General features: G+C 40.2%; 1 protein-coding gene across 1 annotated transcript in view; it reads right to left on the reverse strand.

Moving 5' to 3' along the window:
- Positions 1-1,853: 1,853 nt before the first annotated feature.
- LOC139748294 (uncharacterized) overlaps positions 1,854-14,293 on the reverse strand; it is a 136,984-nt gene continuing 124,544 nt past the window's right edge. The window contains exons 7-9 of the mRNA XM_071661281.1: positions 13,627-13,851; positions 12,890-13,053; positions 1,854-4,003 (exon numbers count right to left, since the gene is read on the reverse strand). Of these exons, the coding sequence (XP_071517382.1) occupies positions 3,491-4,003; positions 12,890-13,053; positions 13,627-13,851 (902 nt within the window). The 3' untranslated portion in view covers positions 1,854-3,490. The remainder of the gene's footprint in view (positions 4,004-12,889; positions 13,054-13,626; positions 13,852-14,293) is intronic.

Here is a 14,293-nt window from a genome sequence, read left to right on the forward strand (position 1 = left end):
GGGGAAACCACATGTATGCATGTAAACAATTATTATTATACTTTGTCGCTGTCTCCCGCGTTAGCGAGGTAGCACAAGGAAACAGACGAAAGAATTGCCCAACCTACCCACATACACTTGTATATACATACACGTCCACACATGCACATATACATGCCTATACATTTCAACATATACAAATTTATACATACACAGACATATACATATATATACACGTACATAATTCATACCTGCTGCCCTTATTCATTCCCATCACCACTGTGCCACACATGAATTGACAACCCCCTCCCCCCTGTATGTGCATGAGCTAGCGCTAGGAAAGGAAAAAGTGTGGTTGAGAGAGCAGAAGAGGGTGTTTTGAAATGGTTTGGTCACATGGAGAGAACGAGCAAGGAAAGATAGAGTGAAAAAGATTTTGAGTGATCGGGGCCTGAACCTGCAGGAGGTAAGGCAAGCAAGGAATAGAGCGAATTGGAACGATGTGGTATACCGGGGTCGACGTGCTGTCAGTGGATTGAACCAGGGCATGTGAAGCGTTTGGGGTAAACCATGGAAAGTTCTGTGGGGCCTGGATGTGGAAAGGGAGCTGTGGTTTTGGTGCATTATACATGACAGCTAGAGACCGAGTGTGAACAAATGTGGCCTTTGTTTTTCCTAGCGCTACCTCGTGCACATGCGGGGGGGAGGGGGTTTTCATTTCGTGTGTGGCGGGGTGGCGACGGGAATGAATAAAGGCAGGCATTATGAATTATGTACATGTGTATATATGTATATGTCTGTGTGTGTATATATATATATATACGTTGAGATGTATATGTGCATGTGTGGACGTGTACGTATATACGTGTATGTGGGTGGGTTGGGCCATTCTTTCGTCTGTTTCTTTGCACTACCTCACTAACGTGGGAGACAGCGACAAACTATAATAAAAAAAATGATAATAGAGGTGTAAGTCTGGAAGTGAAGAGAGGATTAAGGGACCCTGACCTATGCCATTGAAACATAGACATGGACGCAGAGGTTAAGAATCTAGGCTGTGGAGAAGAGCACGTTGTGCGACTAGGTGGAATGAAGAAAGAAATGAAAGGGTGTATGAGAGATGTGGTATAGCAGGGAATGAATTGTGGAGTGGTAGAATGGGCAAAATGTAATATTTTGAGGTGGTTTAGGCATGTGGAAAGAATGCAAGATTGGGATTTCACAAGGAGAGTGCATGATAGTACAATTAAAAGAGTTGGTGCGAGTGGAAGACCACTTGTGACATGGGCAAATAGGGTGGAGGAACAGAGGAAGAATACATGGAATGGTGTATCGAATTATACAGCTATAGTGACACCATACACCCACGCTTAAGACCCAACTTCACCTGGAGCTACTTACCCTCGTCTTTACCTACTTTTATATGAGATTTACTTTATAAAAACTTTTCACTGTGCTCCCATACCATATATTCATAACATTTCACAAAGCATCTTTATCAACTGTATCATATACTTTTTCTCCAGATCCATTAAAACCACATACGAATCCTGTTTCTCTAAGCATTTTACACAAACATTCTTGAATGGAGACACCTGATCCACAGATCATCTACTACTCATGAAACCACATTGTCTCCCCCCCCCCCCGTTGCCTTCTGTGACATGTGGGAAGTATTCTTTCTCCCCTATCACCAGGGATATGAATGTCATCACTTATTTCAAAGGTAAATAGTTTCCAAGAGCCGTTATATCTTTCTTTTTAAGAAATTGAAGATGGCTTCCGATTGGATAAATTCAATGGTTTATTAAATATTTCAAGCTTGCATACAGTTACATGGGTAAATAGTAAGCTGAAGGTAATGAAATAATATGTACACAATTTATTTTTTAATGTAAGCACTGTGTATAACACAGGCACTAGACCATGTGGCTGACGGACAGATTGGGATCTTGACACGACAACATTCACAAGGAGGTAAACATAATACACAGAATACATACAGTACAAACAAGATAGACAGGGTATGGTACACAGTTGTGAATAACTAATATATATAAAATGTGGTCAGTTTTCATTATTACTTTTTGTCTTTCAGTTCTTCAAATATTGAACAGTACTCTATAGTTTTGAAATGTTCATTGACATCACTAAGTTTTCTCAGGAGCATGTATATTTATTGTCACCAACAATGACAGTGACTAGCTAATATTATTCAGAGTAACTCTGATGAAAGCCATTAATGAGTATTCGGCTAATGGACTGTAATCATATTTCATTTATGTTGCACTTGTCAGATTTCTCTTATGCACTACACTCTGAATTTATGCGATTAGAACTTTATAGCAGTCTAACCGGTGTTGGACGATTGAAATTATTTTTCTTTTTAAGCTGGATAGTTTAAATGTCACTGCCTTTAGACAGAGCCAGAATATAAAATGTGAAAAACTAGTGAAGCAAATGTTGGAGATACCAAAATAGTTCCTTTTCGTGCAATTTTTCCAAAATTTCTTTTTTTAAACATTTTATGTAGTCCTCCCTTTGGAGAAGACTAATGTTGTGCATACTTGCATTTTTTCAATTAAGAAGTTTGCATATTTATTCATGGTTACGTGTTATCTGGTATGAGAAAACTTTATTCTGAATATTTACCTTTTGACCGAGTTATCTGGTATGAGAAAACTTCACTGAACGTCTATAATTCGACTATGTAAAAACCTATCTTTTCTCAAAAGTTTTGGTATAATAATATCACATGTGATACTGGAAATAAAAGATGGGACATCAATACTGTAAGTCTGGTTACAGTACAGATCTGATAATTCTTTGCAATCCTGTGACTGCAATTGCAAGTATATGCAGTAACTAAGGTGGTTACCTTTGTACATGTCCAACAACACAGGCAACTCTGGGCTGCATTTCCACTTACTAATTTTGATTCTTTACAGCAGGGGTTAGAATATATTTCCTTCAAACCTCTAATTCACCGAATACTGTTTAGTTAGATAATTTTATTTATCATGAGCAGCACTGCCTATTTGTGGGTATCTGATATATGATTTAACAGCACCCAGCTGCTTCCATCATCTTCCCATGTAGATTCTCACTTGCTTTTTCGTAAGTATGATCAGCGAGAAACCACCTAAATTCTAACAGAACAGTAACATCTTTATGGTTTAAATGGTTCTTCATATTTAAGATTTGTTTTGAAGATCTACCTCTCATGTATTTGCAGTTTCCTGCATTCAGTGCAGGGTGATAAAAGGAGAAATTCCCCATATATTTCATTTTGAAACAAAATGTTACAAAAATTATTGCCTGAGTATAAGCATAGGTAAAGTGTCAGTATCCAATTTTAATATATAATGATACATATTTTATAATAACAGACATTAAATGTCACAGAAAATATATTAAATGTGGTAAACTTCTCCTATTATGCTGCTGAACTTCATTCTGTTCATTTTAAAAACTTCTCCAGACTTCTGAATTTAGTTCCTAGGAAATCACATCAGCTTGAATGATTTTCAATAGCTTCTACTGCACCATCATTGATTTGTCGGGATATGCTAATCTCAGTGCGGGTTTCAAATCTAATCCTTGGGGTTGTAGGTGTGGGTTGTGGTGTGCTGCTTGTGGTAGTCTGACGAGGTGAATCAGGTCTGCGGGGTACATTGAAGAAACGAGTGGTAGTGGGTGTGCTGATGCTCGTAGGTGTGGGAGTAATGGTTGATTTTCGAGTTACTACAGGGCGACTAGTTGTAGTCAATTGTGCTGTGGTACTAGTACGAACTGATGCAGTCCTTGGAGCTGTCGTAGTACTGTGAACTGCTGTGGTTCTTGGTGTTTTTGTGGAAGTATAAATTGATGCAGCCCTTGATGCTGTGGTGGTAGTACTAATGGATGTAGTTCTTGGTGATGTGGTGGTTGTACCAACTGATGCAGTCCTTGGTGATGTGGTGGTACTGTGAACTGATGTAGTCCGTGCTTCATCACTTGGATTTGCTGTGCCAGTAGTAGTCTCCTTTAGACAAAAGAAGAATGTTTAATGATTTACAAGACTATCAATTAGTGTAAAACTAAAGATATGAAACAGTTACTTTGAAATATGTGCCGATTTCACAGCTATTGAATACTTGTAACTTACAAACTCAAGTTTTGTACAAAGCCATCCCTTCAGTAGATTTTATGAAAATGAGTATAATACAAATAACCTTTTGTATCTAGACCATTTACATCATAAGGTCCATAGAAATATATTTTTAAACTTAAAAATTGAGCATAAATGAAGAGTAGTGATTTGCAAGAGTAAAGCTTCAATGGTGGGTGGACGAGATTAGAAATGCTGTGGAAGAAAAAAAGAATATTGTAGATTGCTTTAAAAGAATGTTAACAATGGAAGATCAGCAAATGAGGAGGGAAGAATACAAGATGAGCAAGTGGAATGTATTAAGAGGTTGATAAAGGGAAGCAGAGTGGATAAAGATTTTGGAGGAGAGTTGAGCGAAGTTTCAAGGAAAATAATTTTTAAAGAGGTAAAAAAGGAAATGGGTGGATACAAGTGGAAATAAAAATGTGAAGTATGGAATGGCAGAGTCTGAATCAAAAGGATGTGAAAGGAAGATGGAAAGAGTATTTTAAAAAGATAAATGTGGGAGAAGGTGAAGCAGCAGTTGTTACAAGCACAGGAGTGGAGGATAGAAAGAAATGAATACAAACACTAGGGCCTATAGCAAGAAGGTAGGGAAGGCACTTGGAGTAGATGGAATTACAGCCGAAATGTTGAAGTATGGATCAGAAAGTGTAATAAAAGAATTTGATATATACTTCAACATAGAAGCAGGATGTGCCTGAGAACTGGATAAGAGCCATTATTAATTATTCCTATAATCAAAGGTGCTAGGGATGCATGTAGCAATTATAGGGAAATAAGTCCGAAGATTTGTAGGGGTTTTCAGAAGAAAGAATGTTGGGGTGAAGAGAGTGGCGAGAGTGAGCGAGCTTAGAAAGGAGACGGGCGAGGAAGTACCAGGAGAGATTTGGGTGCAGAATGGAAAAAGTTGAGAGCAAGTGATGTAAGGGGAGTGGGTGAGGAATGGGATGTATTTGGGGAAGCAGTGATGGCTTGCACAAAAGATGCTTGTGGCATGAGAAAGGTGGGCAGATTAGAAAGGGTAGCAAGTGGTGGGATGAAGAAGCGAAAGAGGGGTATTTGGACAATTTTTGCAGGGAAGTAGTACGAATGATTGGGAGATGTAGAAAAGAAAGAGGCAGGAGGTCAAGAGAAAGGTGTAAGAGGGGAAAAAGGGCAAATACGAGTTGGGGCGAGAGAGTATTGGTAAATTTTAGGGAGAAGAAAAAGATGTTTTGAAAGGAGGCAAAAAAGTGTGCAAGACAAGAGAACAAATGGGAACATTGTTTAAGGGGGATAATGGGGAGATAACAGGTAGTGGCGAAGTGAGGAGAGGGAGCGAGCATTTTGGTTGAGGTGGAGTGCGAAGTGAGAGGGGTCAGGGAGAATGGTTTGGTAAACAGAGAAGAAGTAGCGAAAGCTGGCGGGTTTGGATGGTATTGCAGTGGAATTTATTAAAAAGGAGGGTGACTTTCTTGATTGGTTGGTAAGGATATTCAATGCATGCATGGTTCATAGTGAATTGCCTGAGGATTTGCGGAATGCTTGCACAATGCCATTGTAAAAAGGTAAAGGGGATAAAGGCCAGTGTTGAGATTATAGAGGTATAATTTTGTTTAGTATTCTTAGGAAATTATATGAGAGGGTAAAAGCAGAGGGTAAAGGCATGTACAGAGCATCAGATTGGTGAAGAGCAGTGTGGTTTCAAAAGTGGTAGAGGATGTGTGGATCAGGTGTTTACTTTCAAGACTATGCGAGAAATACTTAGAAAAACAAATGTTTTGTATGTAGCTTTTATGGATCTGGTGAAGGTATATGATAAGAGTTGATAGAGATGCTCTGTGGAAGGTATTAAGAGTGTATGGTGTGGGAGTCAAGTTGCTAGCAGTGACAAGTTTTTATCGAGGATGTAAGGCATGCGTACGAGTAGGAAGAGAGGAAAGCGATTGGTTCCCAGTAAATGTTGGTTTGCGATGGGTGCGTGATGTTTCCATGGTTTAATTTGTTTATGGATGGAGTTGTTAGGGGGCAAATGCAAGAGTTTTGGAGAGAGGTGCTAGTATGCAGTCTGTTGTAGACGAGAGGGTTAGAAAGTGCGTCAGTTGTTCACTGATGATACAGCGCTGGTGGTTGATTTGGGTGATAAAGTGCAGAAGTTGGCGACAGTTTTGTAAAGCAAGTGAAAGAAGAAAGCCGAGAGTGAATGTGAATAAGAGCGAGGTTATTAGGTTCAGTAGGGTTGAGGGACAAGTTAATTGGGAGGCAAGTTTGAATGGAGAAAAACTGAAGGAAGTGAAGTGTTTTAGATATCTGGGAGTGGAATTAGCAGCAAATGGAACAGTCACGGTGGGGGAGAGGGTGAAGGTTCTGGGAGTGTTTAAGAATGTGTGGAAGGCAAGAACATTATCTTGGAGCAAAAATGGGCATGCTTGAAGGAATAGTAGTTCTAACAATGTTATATGGTTGCGAGGCATGGGTTGTGTGGAGGAGGATGGATGTGTTGGAAATTGTTTGGGGACATTATGTGGTGTGAGGTGGTTTGATCGAGTAAGTAATGAAAGGGTAAGAGGTGTGGTTGAGAGAGCAGAAGAGGGTGTATTGAAATGGTTTTGTCACATGGAAAGAATGAGCAAGGAAAGATTGACTAATAGGATATATGTGTCAGGTGGAGAGAACGAGAAGTGGGACACCAAATTGGAGGCGAAAGGATGGCGTGAAAAAGATTGAGTGATTGGGGCCTGAACATACAGGAGGGTGAAAGGTGTGCTAGGAATAGAGTAAATTAGAATGTGTTTTACCCATGGTTGACATGTCAATGGATTGAATCAGTGCATGTGAAGCATCTATGGGAAACCATGGAAAGTTTTGCAGGGCCTGGATGTGGAAAGGGAGCTGTGGTTTCAGTGCATTACACATGACAGCTAGAGACAGTGTGAATGAATGTGGCCTTTGTTTTTTTCTAGTGCTACCTTGTGTGCGCACAGGGGAAGGGGGGTGCAGTTTCATGTGTGGTGGGGTGGCAACTGGAAAGGAAGAAGGCAGCAAGTATGAATATGTACATGTGTATATATCTGACAATAGGTATGTATATACACCATATATATATTTGCACATGTACATATTCATACAGGCTGCCTTCATCTATTTGTCACCACCGCACCACACATGAAATGGCACTGTCCTCCCCCCCATGCGTGAGCGAGGTAGCGCTAGGAAAAGACAACAAAGGCCACATTTGTTCACACTCTGTCTCTAGCTGTCATGTGTAATGCACTGAAACCACAGCTCCCTTTCCCCATACAGGACCCACAAAACTTTCCATGGTTTACCCCAGATGCTTCACATACCCTGGTTCAATCTATTGACAACACATTGACCACAGTATACCACATTGCTCCAATTAACTATTCGATGCATGCCTTTCACCCTCCTGTATGTTCAGGCTTGATCGCTCAAAATCTTTTATACTCTATGCTTCCACCTCCAATTTTGTGTCCCACTTCTCTGCATTCCCTCCACCTCTGACACATATATCCTCTGTCAGTCTTTCCTCTCATTCCATGTGACCAAACCATTTCGGTATACCCTATTCTGCTCTCTCAACCACACTCTTATTACCACACATCTCTTTTACCCTTTCATTACTTACTCGATCAAACCACCTCATCACATATTGTCCTCAAAAATTCATTTCCAACACATCCACCCTCCTTCACACAACCCTATTTATATCCCATGCCTCGCAACCATACAACACTGTCATAAACACTATTCTTTCAGACATACCTATTTTTGCTCCAAGAGAACATTCTGGCCTTCCACACATTCTTCAATGCTATCAGAGCCTTATTCCCCTCCCCCACCCTATGACTCGCTTTCACTTCCATCTGCTGCTAAATCCACTCCCAAGTATCTGAAACACTTCCAGTTTTTCTCCACTCAAACTTACATCCCAAATTACTTGTCCTTAACCCTACTGAACCTAATAACCTTGCTCTTATTCACATTTACTCTCGGCTTTCTTCTTTTTCACATACTTTACCAAACTCTGTCACCAACTTCAGCAGTTTCTCGCCTAAATCAGCCACCAGTGCTGTTAATCAGCAAACTACTGGCTTGCTTCCCAAGCCCTCTCATCCACAACAGACTGCATACTTGCCCCTCTCTCCAAAACTCTTGCATTCACCTCCCTAACCACCCCATCCATAAACAAATCAAACAACCATGGAGACATCAAGCACTCCTGTCACAAACAGACATTCACTGGGAACCAATCACTTTCCTCTCTTACTCATACACCCTACATCCTTGATAAAAACTTTTCACTGCTTCTAGCAACTTTATCTCCCACACCATACACTCTTAATACCTTCCACATAGTATCTATCATATGCCTTCTCCAGATTCATAAATGCTGCATACAAATCCATTTTTTTTTTAAGTACTTCTCATACATTCTTCAGAGTAAACACCTGATCCACACGTCCTTTACCATTCCTGAAACCACACTGCTCTTCCCCAATCTGATGCTCTGTACATGCCTTTACCCTCTCACTCAATACCATTCTCCCCGACTCTCACTTCGCACACCACCTTATCAAACACATTCAACAAACCTTTGAAATACTCACTCCTCACTTAACTACTACTTGTTATTACCTCCCCATTAGCCCCCTTCACCGATGTTCCCATTTATTCTCTTGTCTTCTAACATCTTTTTATTCTCCCTGAAATTTACCAATACTCTCACCTCAACTTGCATTTGCCCTCATTTTCACTTCTTGCACCTTTCTCTTTACCTCCTGCCTCTCTTTTATACATCTCCCAGTCATTTGCACTACTCTGCAAAAAAAACGTCCAAACGCCCCTCTCTTCTCTTTCATTAACGCTCTTCTTCATCCCACAACTCGCTACTCTCTAATCTGCCCACCTTCCACCTTTCTCATGCCACAAGTATCTTTTGCACAAGCCATCACTGCTTACCTAAATACATCCTATTCCTCCCCCACTCCCATTACGTCATTTGTGCTCACCTTTTTCCATTCTGCACTCAAATCTCTCCTGGTACTTCTTCACACAAGTCTTCTTTCCAAGCTCACTTACTCTCATTCTCTTCCCCTCAACATTCTCTTTTCTAAAAACCTCTAAAAATCTTCACCTCCAGCTGCCTCTTTCAGCACATCCAAAAGTGTCTGACACACTTAACATGTAATCCAGTAACGCTCTCTAGCCATATCTACTTACATCTGTATACTTATGTCTCTTTTTGAACCAGGCATTCCCAGTCACCAGTCCTTTTTCAGTACACAAATCTACAAGCTCTCCATCATTCCCATTTACAGCACTGAACACCCCATTACACCCTCAACTTCCACATTACTCACCTTTGCATTCAAATCACCCATCACTATAACCCTGTTTCATTTATCAAAGCTGCTACCACACTCACTCAGCTGCTTCCCAAAACACTTGCCTCATGGTCTTTCTTCTCATGACCAGGTGTACAGACACCAATAATGACCCATCTCTCCATCCACTTTCAGTTTTACTCATATCAATCAAGAGTTTACTTTCTTCCACTATCACATACTTCCACAACTCCTGATTCAGTATTGCTACTCCTTTCTTTGCTCTTGTCCTCTCACCAACTCCTGACTTTACTCTCAGGACATTCCCAAACCACTACCCCTTTACCTTTGTTTCACTCAGAGCCAAAACAAGTTTCCTTTCCTCAAACATACTACCTATCTCTTCTTATCTTGTTTACATCCACAGACAGACACCCCAATCTGAGCCTTTGAGGAGGATGAATACACCCCAATCCGAGCCTTCGAGGAGGATGAGCACTCCCTGCATGACTCCTCCTGTTTCCCCTTTTATAAAGTCAAAATACAAGGAGAGGGAGGGTTTCTAGCCCCCCGCTCCCATCCCCTTCAGTCGCCTTCTATGACGCAAGAAGTGCATGGAAAGTATTTTTTCTCCCCTATACAAGTCTTCAGTATAACATGAAAAGTATATGCAAGAGGGTTGGTTGGCTGAGTGAGTGATGGAAGTGATATTGCAGAATAAGTGAGGAGCAAGGGGGTTTTATGAAAGGCAAGATGTGTGGACCAAATTTTTGGTGCGAGAATGAGTGTAAAAGTATCAAGCGAGTCAAGAAGCTGCATACAGTTTTTATGGATCTGGAGAAAGTGTATGACAGATGAGCGGAATGCTTTATGGGATGTGTTAATTGTAATATGGGGTAGGGGACAACTGTTTAGATGGTTTCAAAGCCTTCTATAGAGGAGTTAATGCATCTGGTAAGAGTGGATGGATAGCCGAGTGAAAATGTTGGTGTACATGCGAGTGAGAGACGGGTGCATGATGTCACCGTAGCTTTTTAACATATATATGGAGTGTCAAGATAAATGAAAGCAAAAGGAAAAAAAAAAATGTAGAGATGGAGTGTAGTGGTAAGATAGGGTAGCCAGTGACAAATCTGTCTGCAGATTTTTTTTATATATAAAAGAGTAAAGGGGAGTTGCAGAAGGTTCTACGTGTGTAAACTGCGCTTACTAGATAAGTGCGAGAGCAAAAGTAAAGTAGTGGTGTTTGACAGGAAAGAGTATAGGGCTACAGATTGTGCAAAGCTCTACAGAGAAAGAAGAAAGCATACTAAACTGTTATAGGTATGGAAGGAGAAAGACTGGAAGAGGTGACAGAATTTAAATATTTGGGAGCTATTTTTGGCAAGTTTGGCGAGATGAAAGGAGATAAGGGAGAAAAAAGTACAGGGTTGAAGAGTCAATACCTTAATAGAATAATGAAGGGCAGATTGTAAGCATGGAAGTGGAAAAAAAAAAATTAAAGCATAGCATAGTTCAACTGACTCCAACTTACACAGCTGAAACATGGACACTGGATTTGAGAGGAGCATGATGCATGACTACATGGAATGAATAAAGTAATTAATGGGTGTATATTAGATCCGGTAAAGCAGAGAATGCAAAGGGACCGAACTGTAGAAAGGCAGAGTGGGTGAAACAATACTTTGAGGTAGTTTGGACATGTGGAAAGAAAGCAAGATGCGGCATTAACAAGGAAAGTATGCTAGTGGGATTAAAGAGTTTGATGCTAGAGGAAGACGACCTGTGACATGGGAAAATAAAGTGGAAGAGTATTGGAGGGAAAGAAATGGGGGAAGAATCTTTGGAATGGTGTATGCGAGGGAAGAATGCAAGGTCAGGGTTAAGTAGAGACTAGCCATGGCAATCCCATTTTCTGTTTGCCATGATGGAATGGGCAGCCGAGGCCCTAATCAAGTCCATCCCATTAATACTTTATATATATCTTTATGCATTATACTTGATGGCCAGGGAACAGATGAAGAATGACCCATCCACTTGCTCGTATACACAAATATACATAAACGCCCTTAGATGTACATATAAATAACGCATATATTCATGCATGTACACATTCACACTCGCTACTTGCCTTTGTTCATTCCGAGTGCCATCCCGCCTGAAAGGAAACTGCATTGCTACACCCAGCTTTAGTGAAGTAGCACCAGGAAAACAGAAAAAAGGCCACATTCGTTCACTCTCGGTCTTTAGCCAGTCACATGTAATGCATTGAAACGACAGTTCCTTATCCACCACATCCAGGCCCCACATGCTGTCAATGGACTGAACCAGGGCATGTGAAACATCTGTGGAGTCTGGGTGTGGACAGGGAGCTGTGGTTTGGTGCATTACAAGATAGCCGACTTGCAATTTCTAGTTGCATACACCAAAGACTGAACTCCTGTATACATCCTTTTCAGTGGTGCCCTTAGGGACACTCCTGCTTGTTGGGAGTATGCTAACAACTTTCTTTTAAAAAAATTCACAGAAGCTAAATGGAACACTCTTAATGGCCTGTTTAAAATTTTACTCTTCAGCACAGCACACCATGTTCATACACCACCCTAATATTCGACCATGTCTTTGGTACTACCTTGGGAGGACCTAAACTCCAGTTTGTTTGGTCCACTACATTTGTCACCAATTAGAATATGAAGTTGGAACATCCAAGTATCAATTAAATGTTTCAAACACTGTCTTTACATTCTTCCTTACCTTGATGCACCTGAATGGGAACATCTTCAAAACTTGCACTCTTCCCACACTCATGCATGCTTTCCTTGCCTAGTTTTCCTTATCCTCAGGCCAGAAAGGACCAACATAGAAAGTGTAGAAATTGTTGTACATGAAATTGGTGTACATGATCATCCTTGATCTCTCATACATACAAGAGCCTGACATATTGATCCTCCCAAATCTATGCAACATCACATGAACCTTACGAGAGTTTATTACAAAGCTGCTGCATCGCTTCTGGTCCCTAAACTTTTGGCTATGTACTTCATTATCATTAGTCTTTAATAATCTTGAGATATGTTGTATATTCAGCTTAATTCAACTTTATACCATTTTTAACAACTACATATACACAAAATGTACACAAATTCACATACTCAAGAACAACAACCATTTCCAATTGTGCAAAAAAGTCTATTTGTCTTTTATGGTGAAAAGTCTCTAAATTCTAATTCAGAAGCAAACACAATCACAGTTTCCAACATTCTCAGATGCTGTTATTAGAAGCAATACAATCATACATTTAGCCAAAAAATATACAGAACTGTACTAGCATGAATTTTTCATCCAGTTGTGCATGCTATAACATTTACTTCAGTGAATAGCATTTTAGTTTTAACCCTTGGTTGACTGAAGAAAAAAGAACACAACTTACATCAGCTGGTCCTTCTAGATGGATGTCTGGGTATTTGTCAATGGATGTGATGATATCTTGATCACTGATGCCTATCATACCATCAATGAGGTACAAGACACCCAAGTTGTAAATAAAAGTCTGTGGTTTTAAAACTTTAGCACCATTCACTAGTATGTTGCCACCTGTTGAGGATAACATGGTCAATTAGGCTCTCAGAATTAGAATTTATGGATGAATTTATTTTATGCAGAGAAAATAATTTGGCTTCTGTCAAGAGCTACTGATTGCACTTGTTACTGTAAAGGCAATTATTTCTCGAAACTTATCTTTGGATGTACTAAACATATCTGAATTGTAGTACTTAAACTACTGTTGTACACCGATTGGAAACTAAAAATTTTTGTGTTGGATCAATGCAATGTCCCAAAATGATTAGCAATTATCGAAATATTACGTTATGATAGTGATAATTCATGCTTTCAAATCGTTATATAATAATTTGTCAAAGTTCTATTTATGTTTTAGTTCAACAATCAAACATATGCACAGCATTGTGGTTAGCTTTTCATGCCTGGACCCACCTGGGTTTGAATTTTAGGTATGGCAGTCAGCTCATAGTCACAGCTGTTCTTCATGGAGGATGAATGAATAGGTACTTGGCTTCAGCCAGGGTTTATACGGGTGTTTACACATATACAAGGTTAAAAGACAAGGCAGCAAGAGTAACACAGTTACAAGAGCGAGAATAAGAATACCTGATTGTTTGGTGATGGTCAGTGTGTTGTTCGCCAGGTTTTGGAAGGACATTCCATCCTCTAAATCCTTCTCATAAAACCGCCCTGGTACAAGATGATTGAGAACCAGGCGGTCTCGAAGGACTTCATCCAGAAGAAACGGGTCAGGGGCATCAGCATAGAGGGACTGGATAATGGCATTATCAACAGGGATGAATGCTGTGTATTTCAGAGGGTCCAGGTTTTCTGTAGTGGAAAAATGTTGTATGCAAGTAAAATTTCATAGCAAATCTGGTTGGCTTAGGCTGCTAATGAAATGCCCCGTGAGAAATAAAGGTACTGTCAAGTTTTTCCCTGGTTGCACATGATAAAGCTCATCATGGGATACAAAGTGCTATTCAGTTCTTTAGGCTAAGTATGAAATTATCAGTGGAGAAGTAGAGTGCACTGTCCTGTTTCTCAGGTCAGCTTTGGCCGAAGGAAGCAGTTTTTATGAATGGTTCAGTTCTTAGTCAGACATTAATGGACTCCACCTGTATCATCAGTTGACAAAAGAGTAAAACATCTGAGGAAATGCTCTCTTCAGAGAAGTCCGTTTCCCTTTTCTTTCTCTAACGGAAGTGCTTCCACTTCCTTTGCTCTCACTCGCCAACTTTATTCCCAAGACATTTCAAAAGTGTACTTCCCT

This window comes from Panulirus ornatus, chromosome 73 (genome assembly GCF_036320965.1).
Source record: "Panulirus ornatus isolate Po-2019 chromosome 73, ASM3632096v1, whole genome shotgun sequence".
In the NCBI taxonomy this organism is placed as follows: domain Eukaryota; kingdom Metazoa; phylum Arthropoda; class Malacostraca; order Decapoda; family Palinuridae; genus Panulirus; species Panulirus ornatus.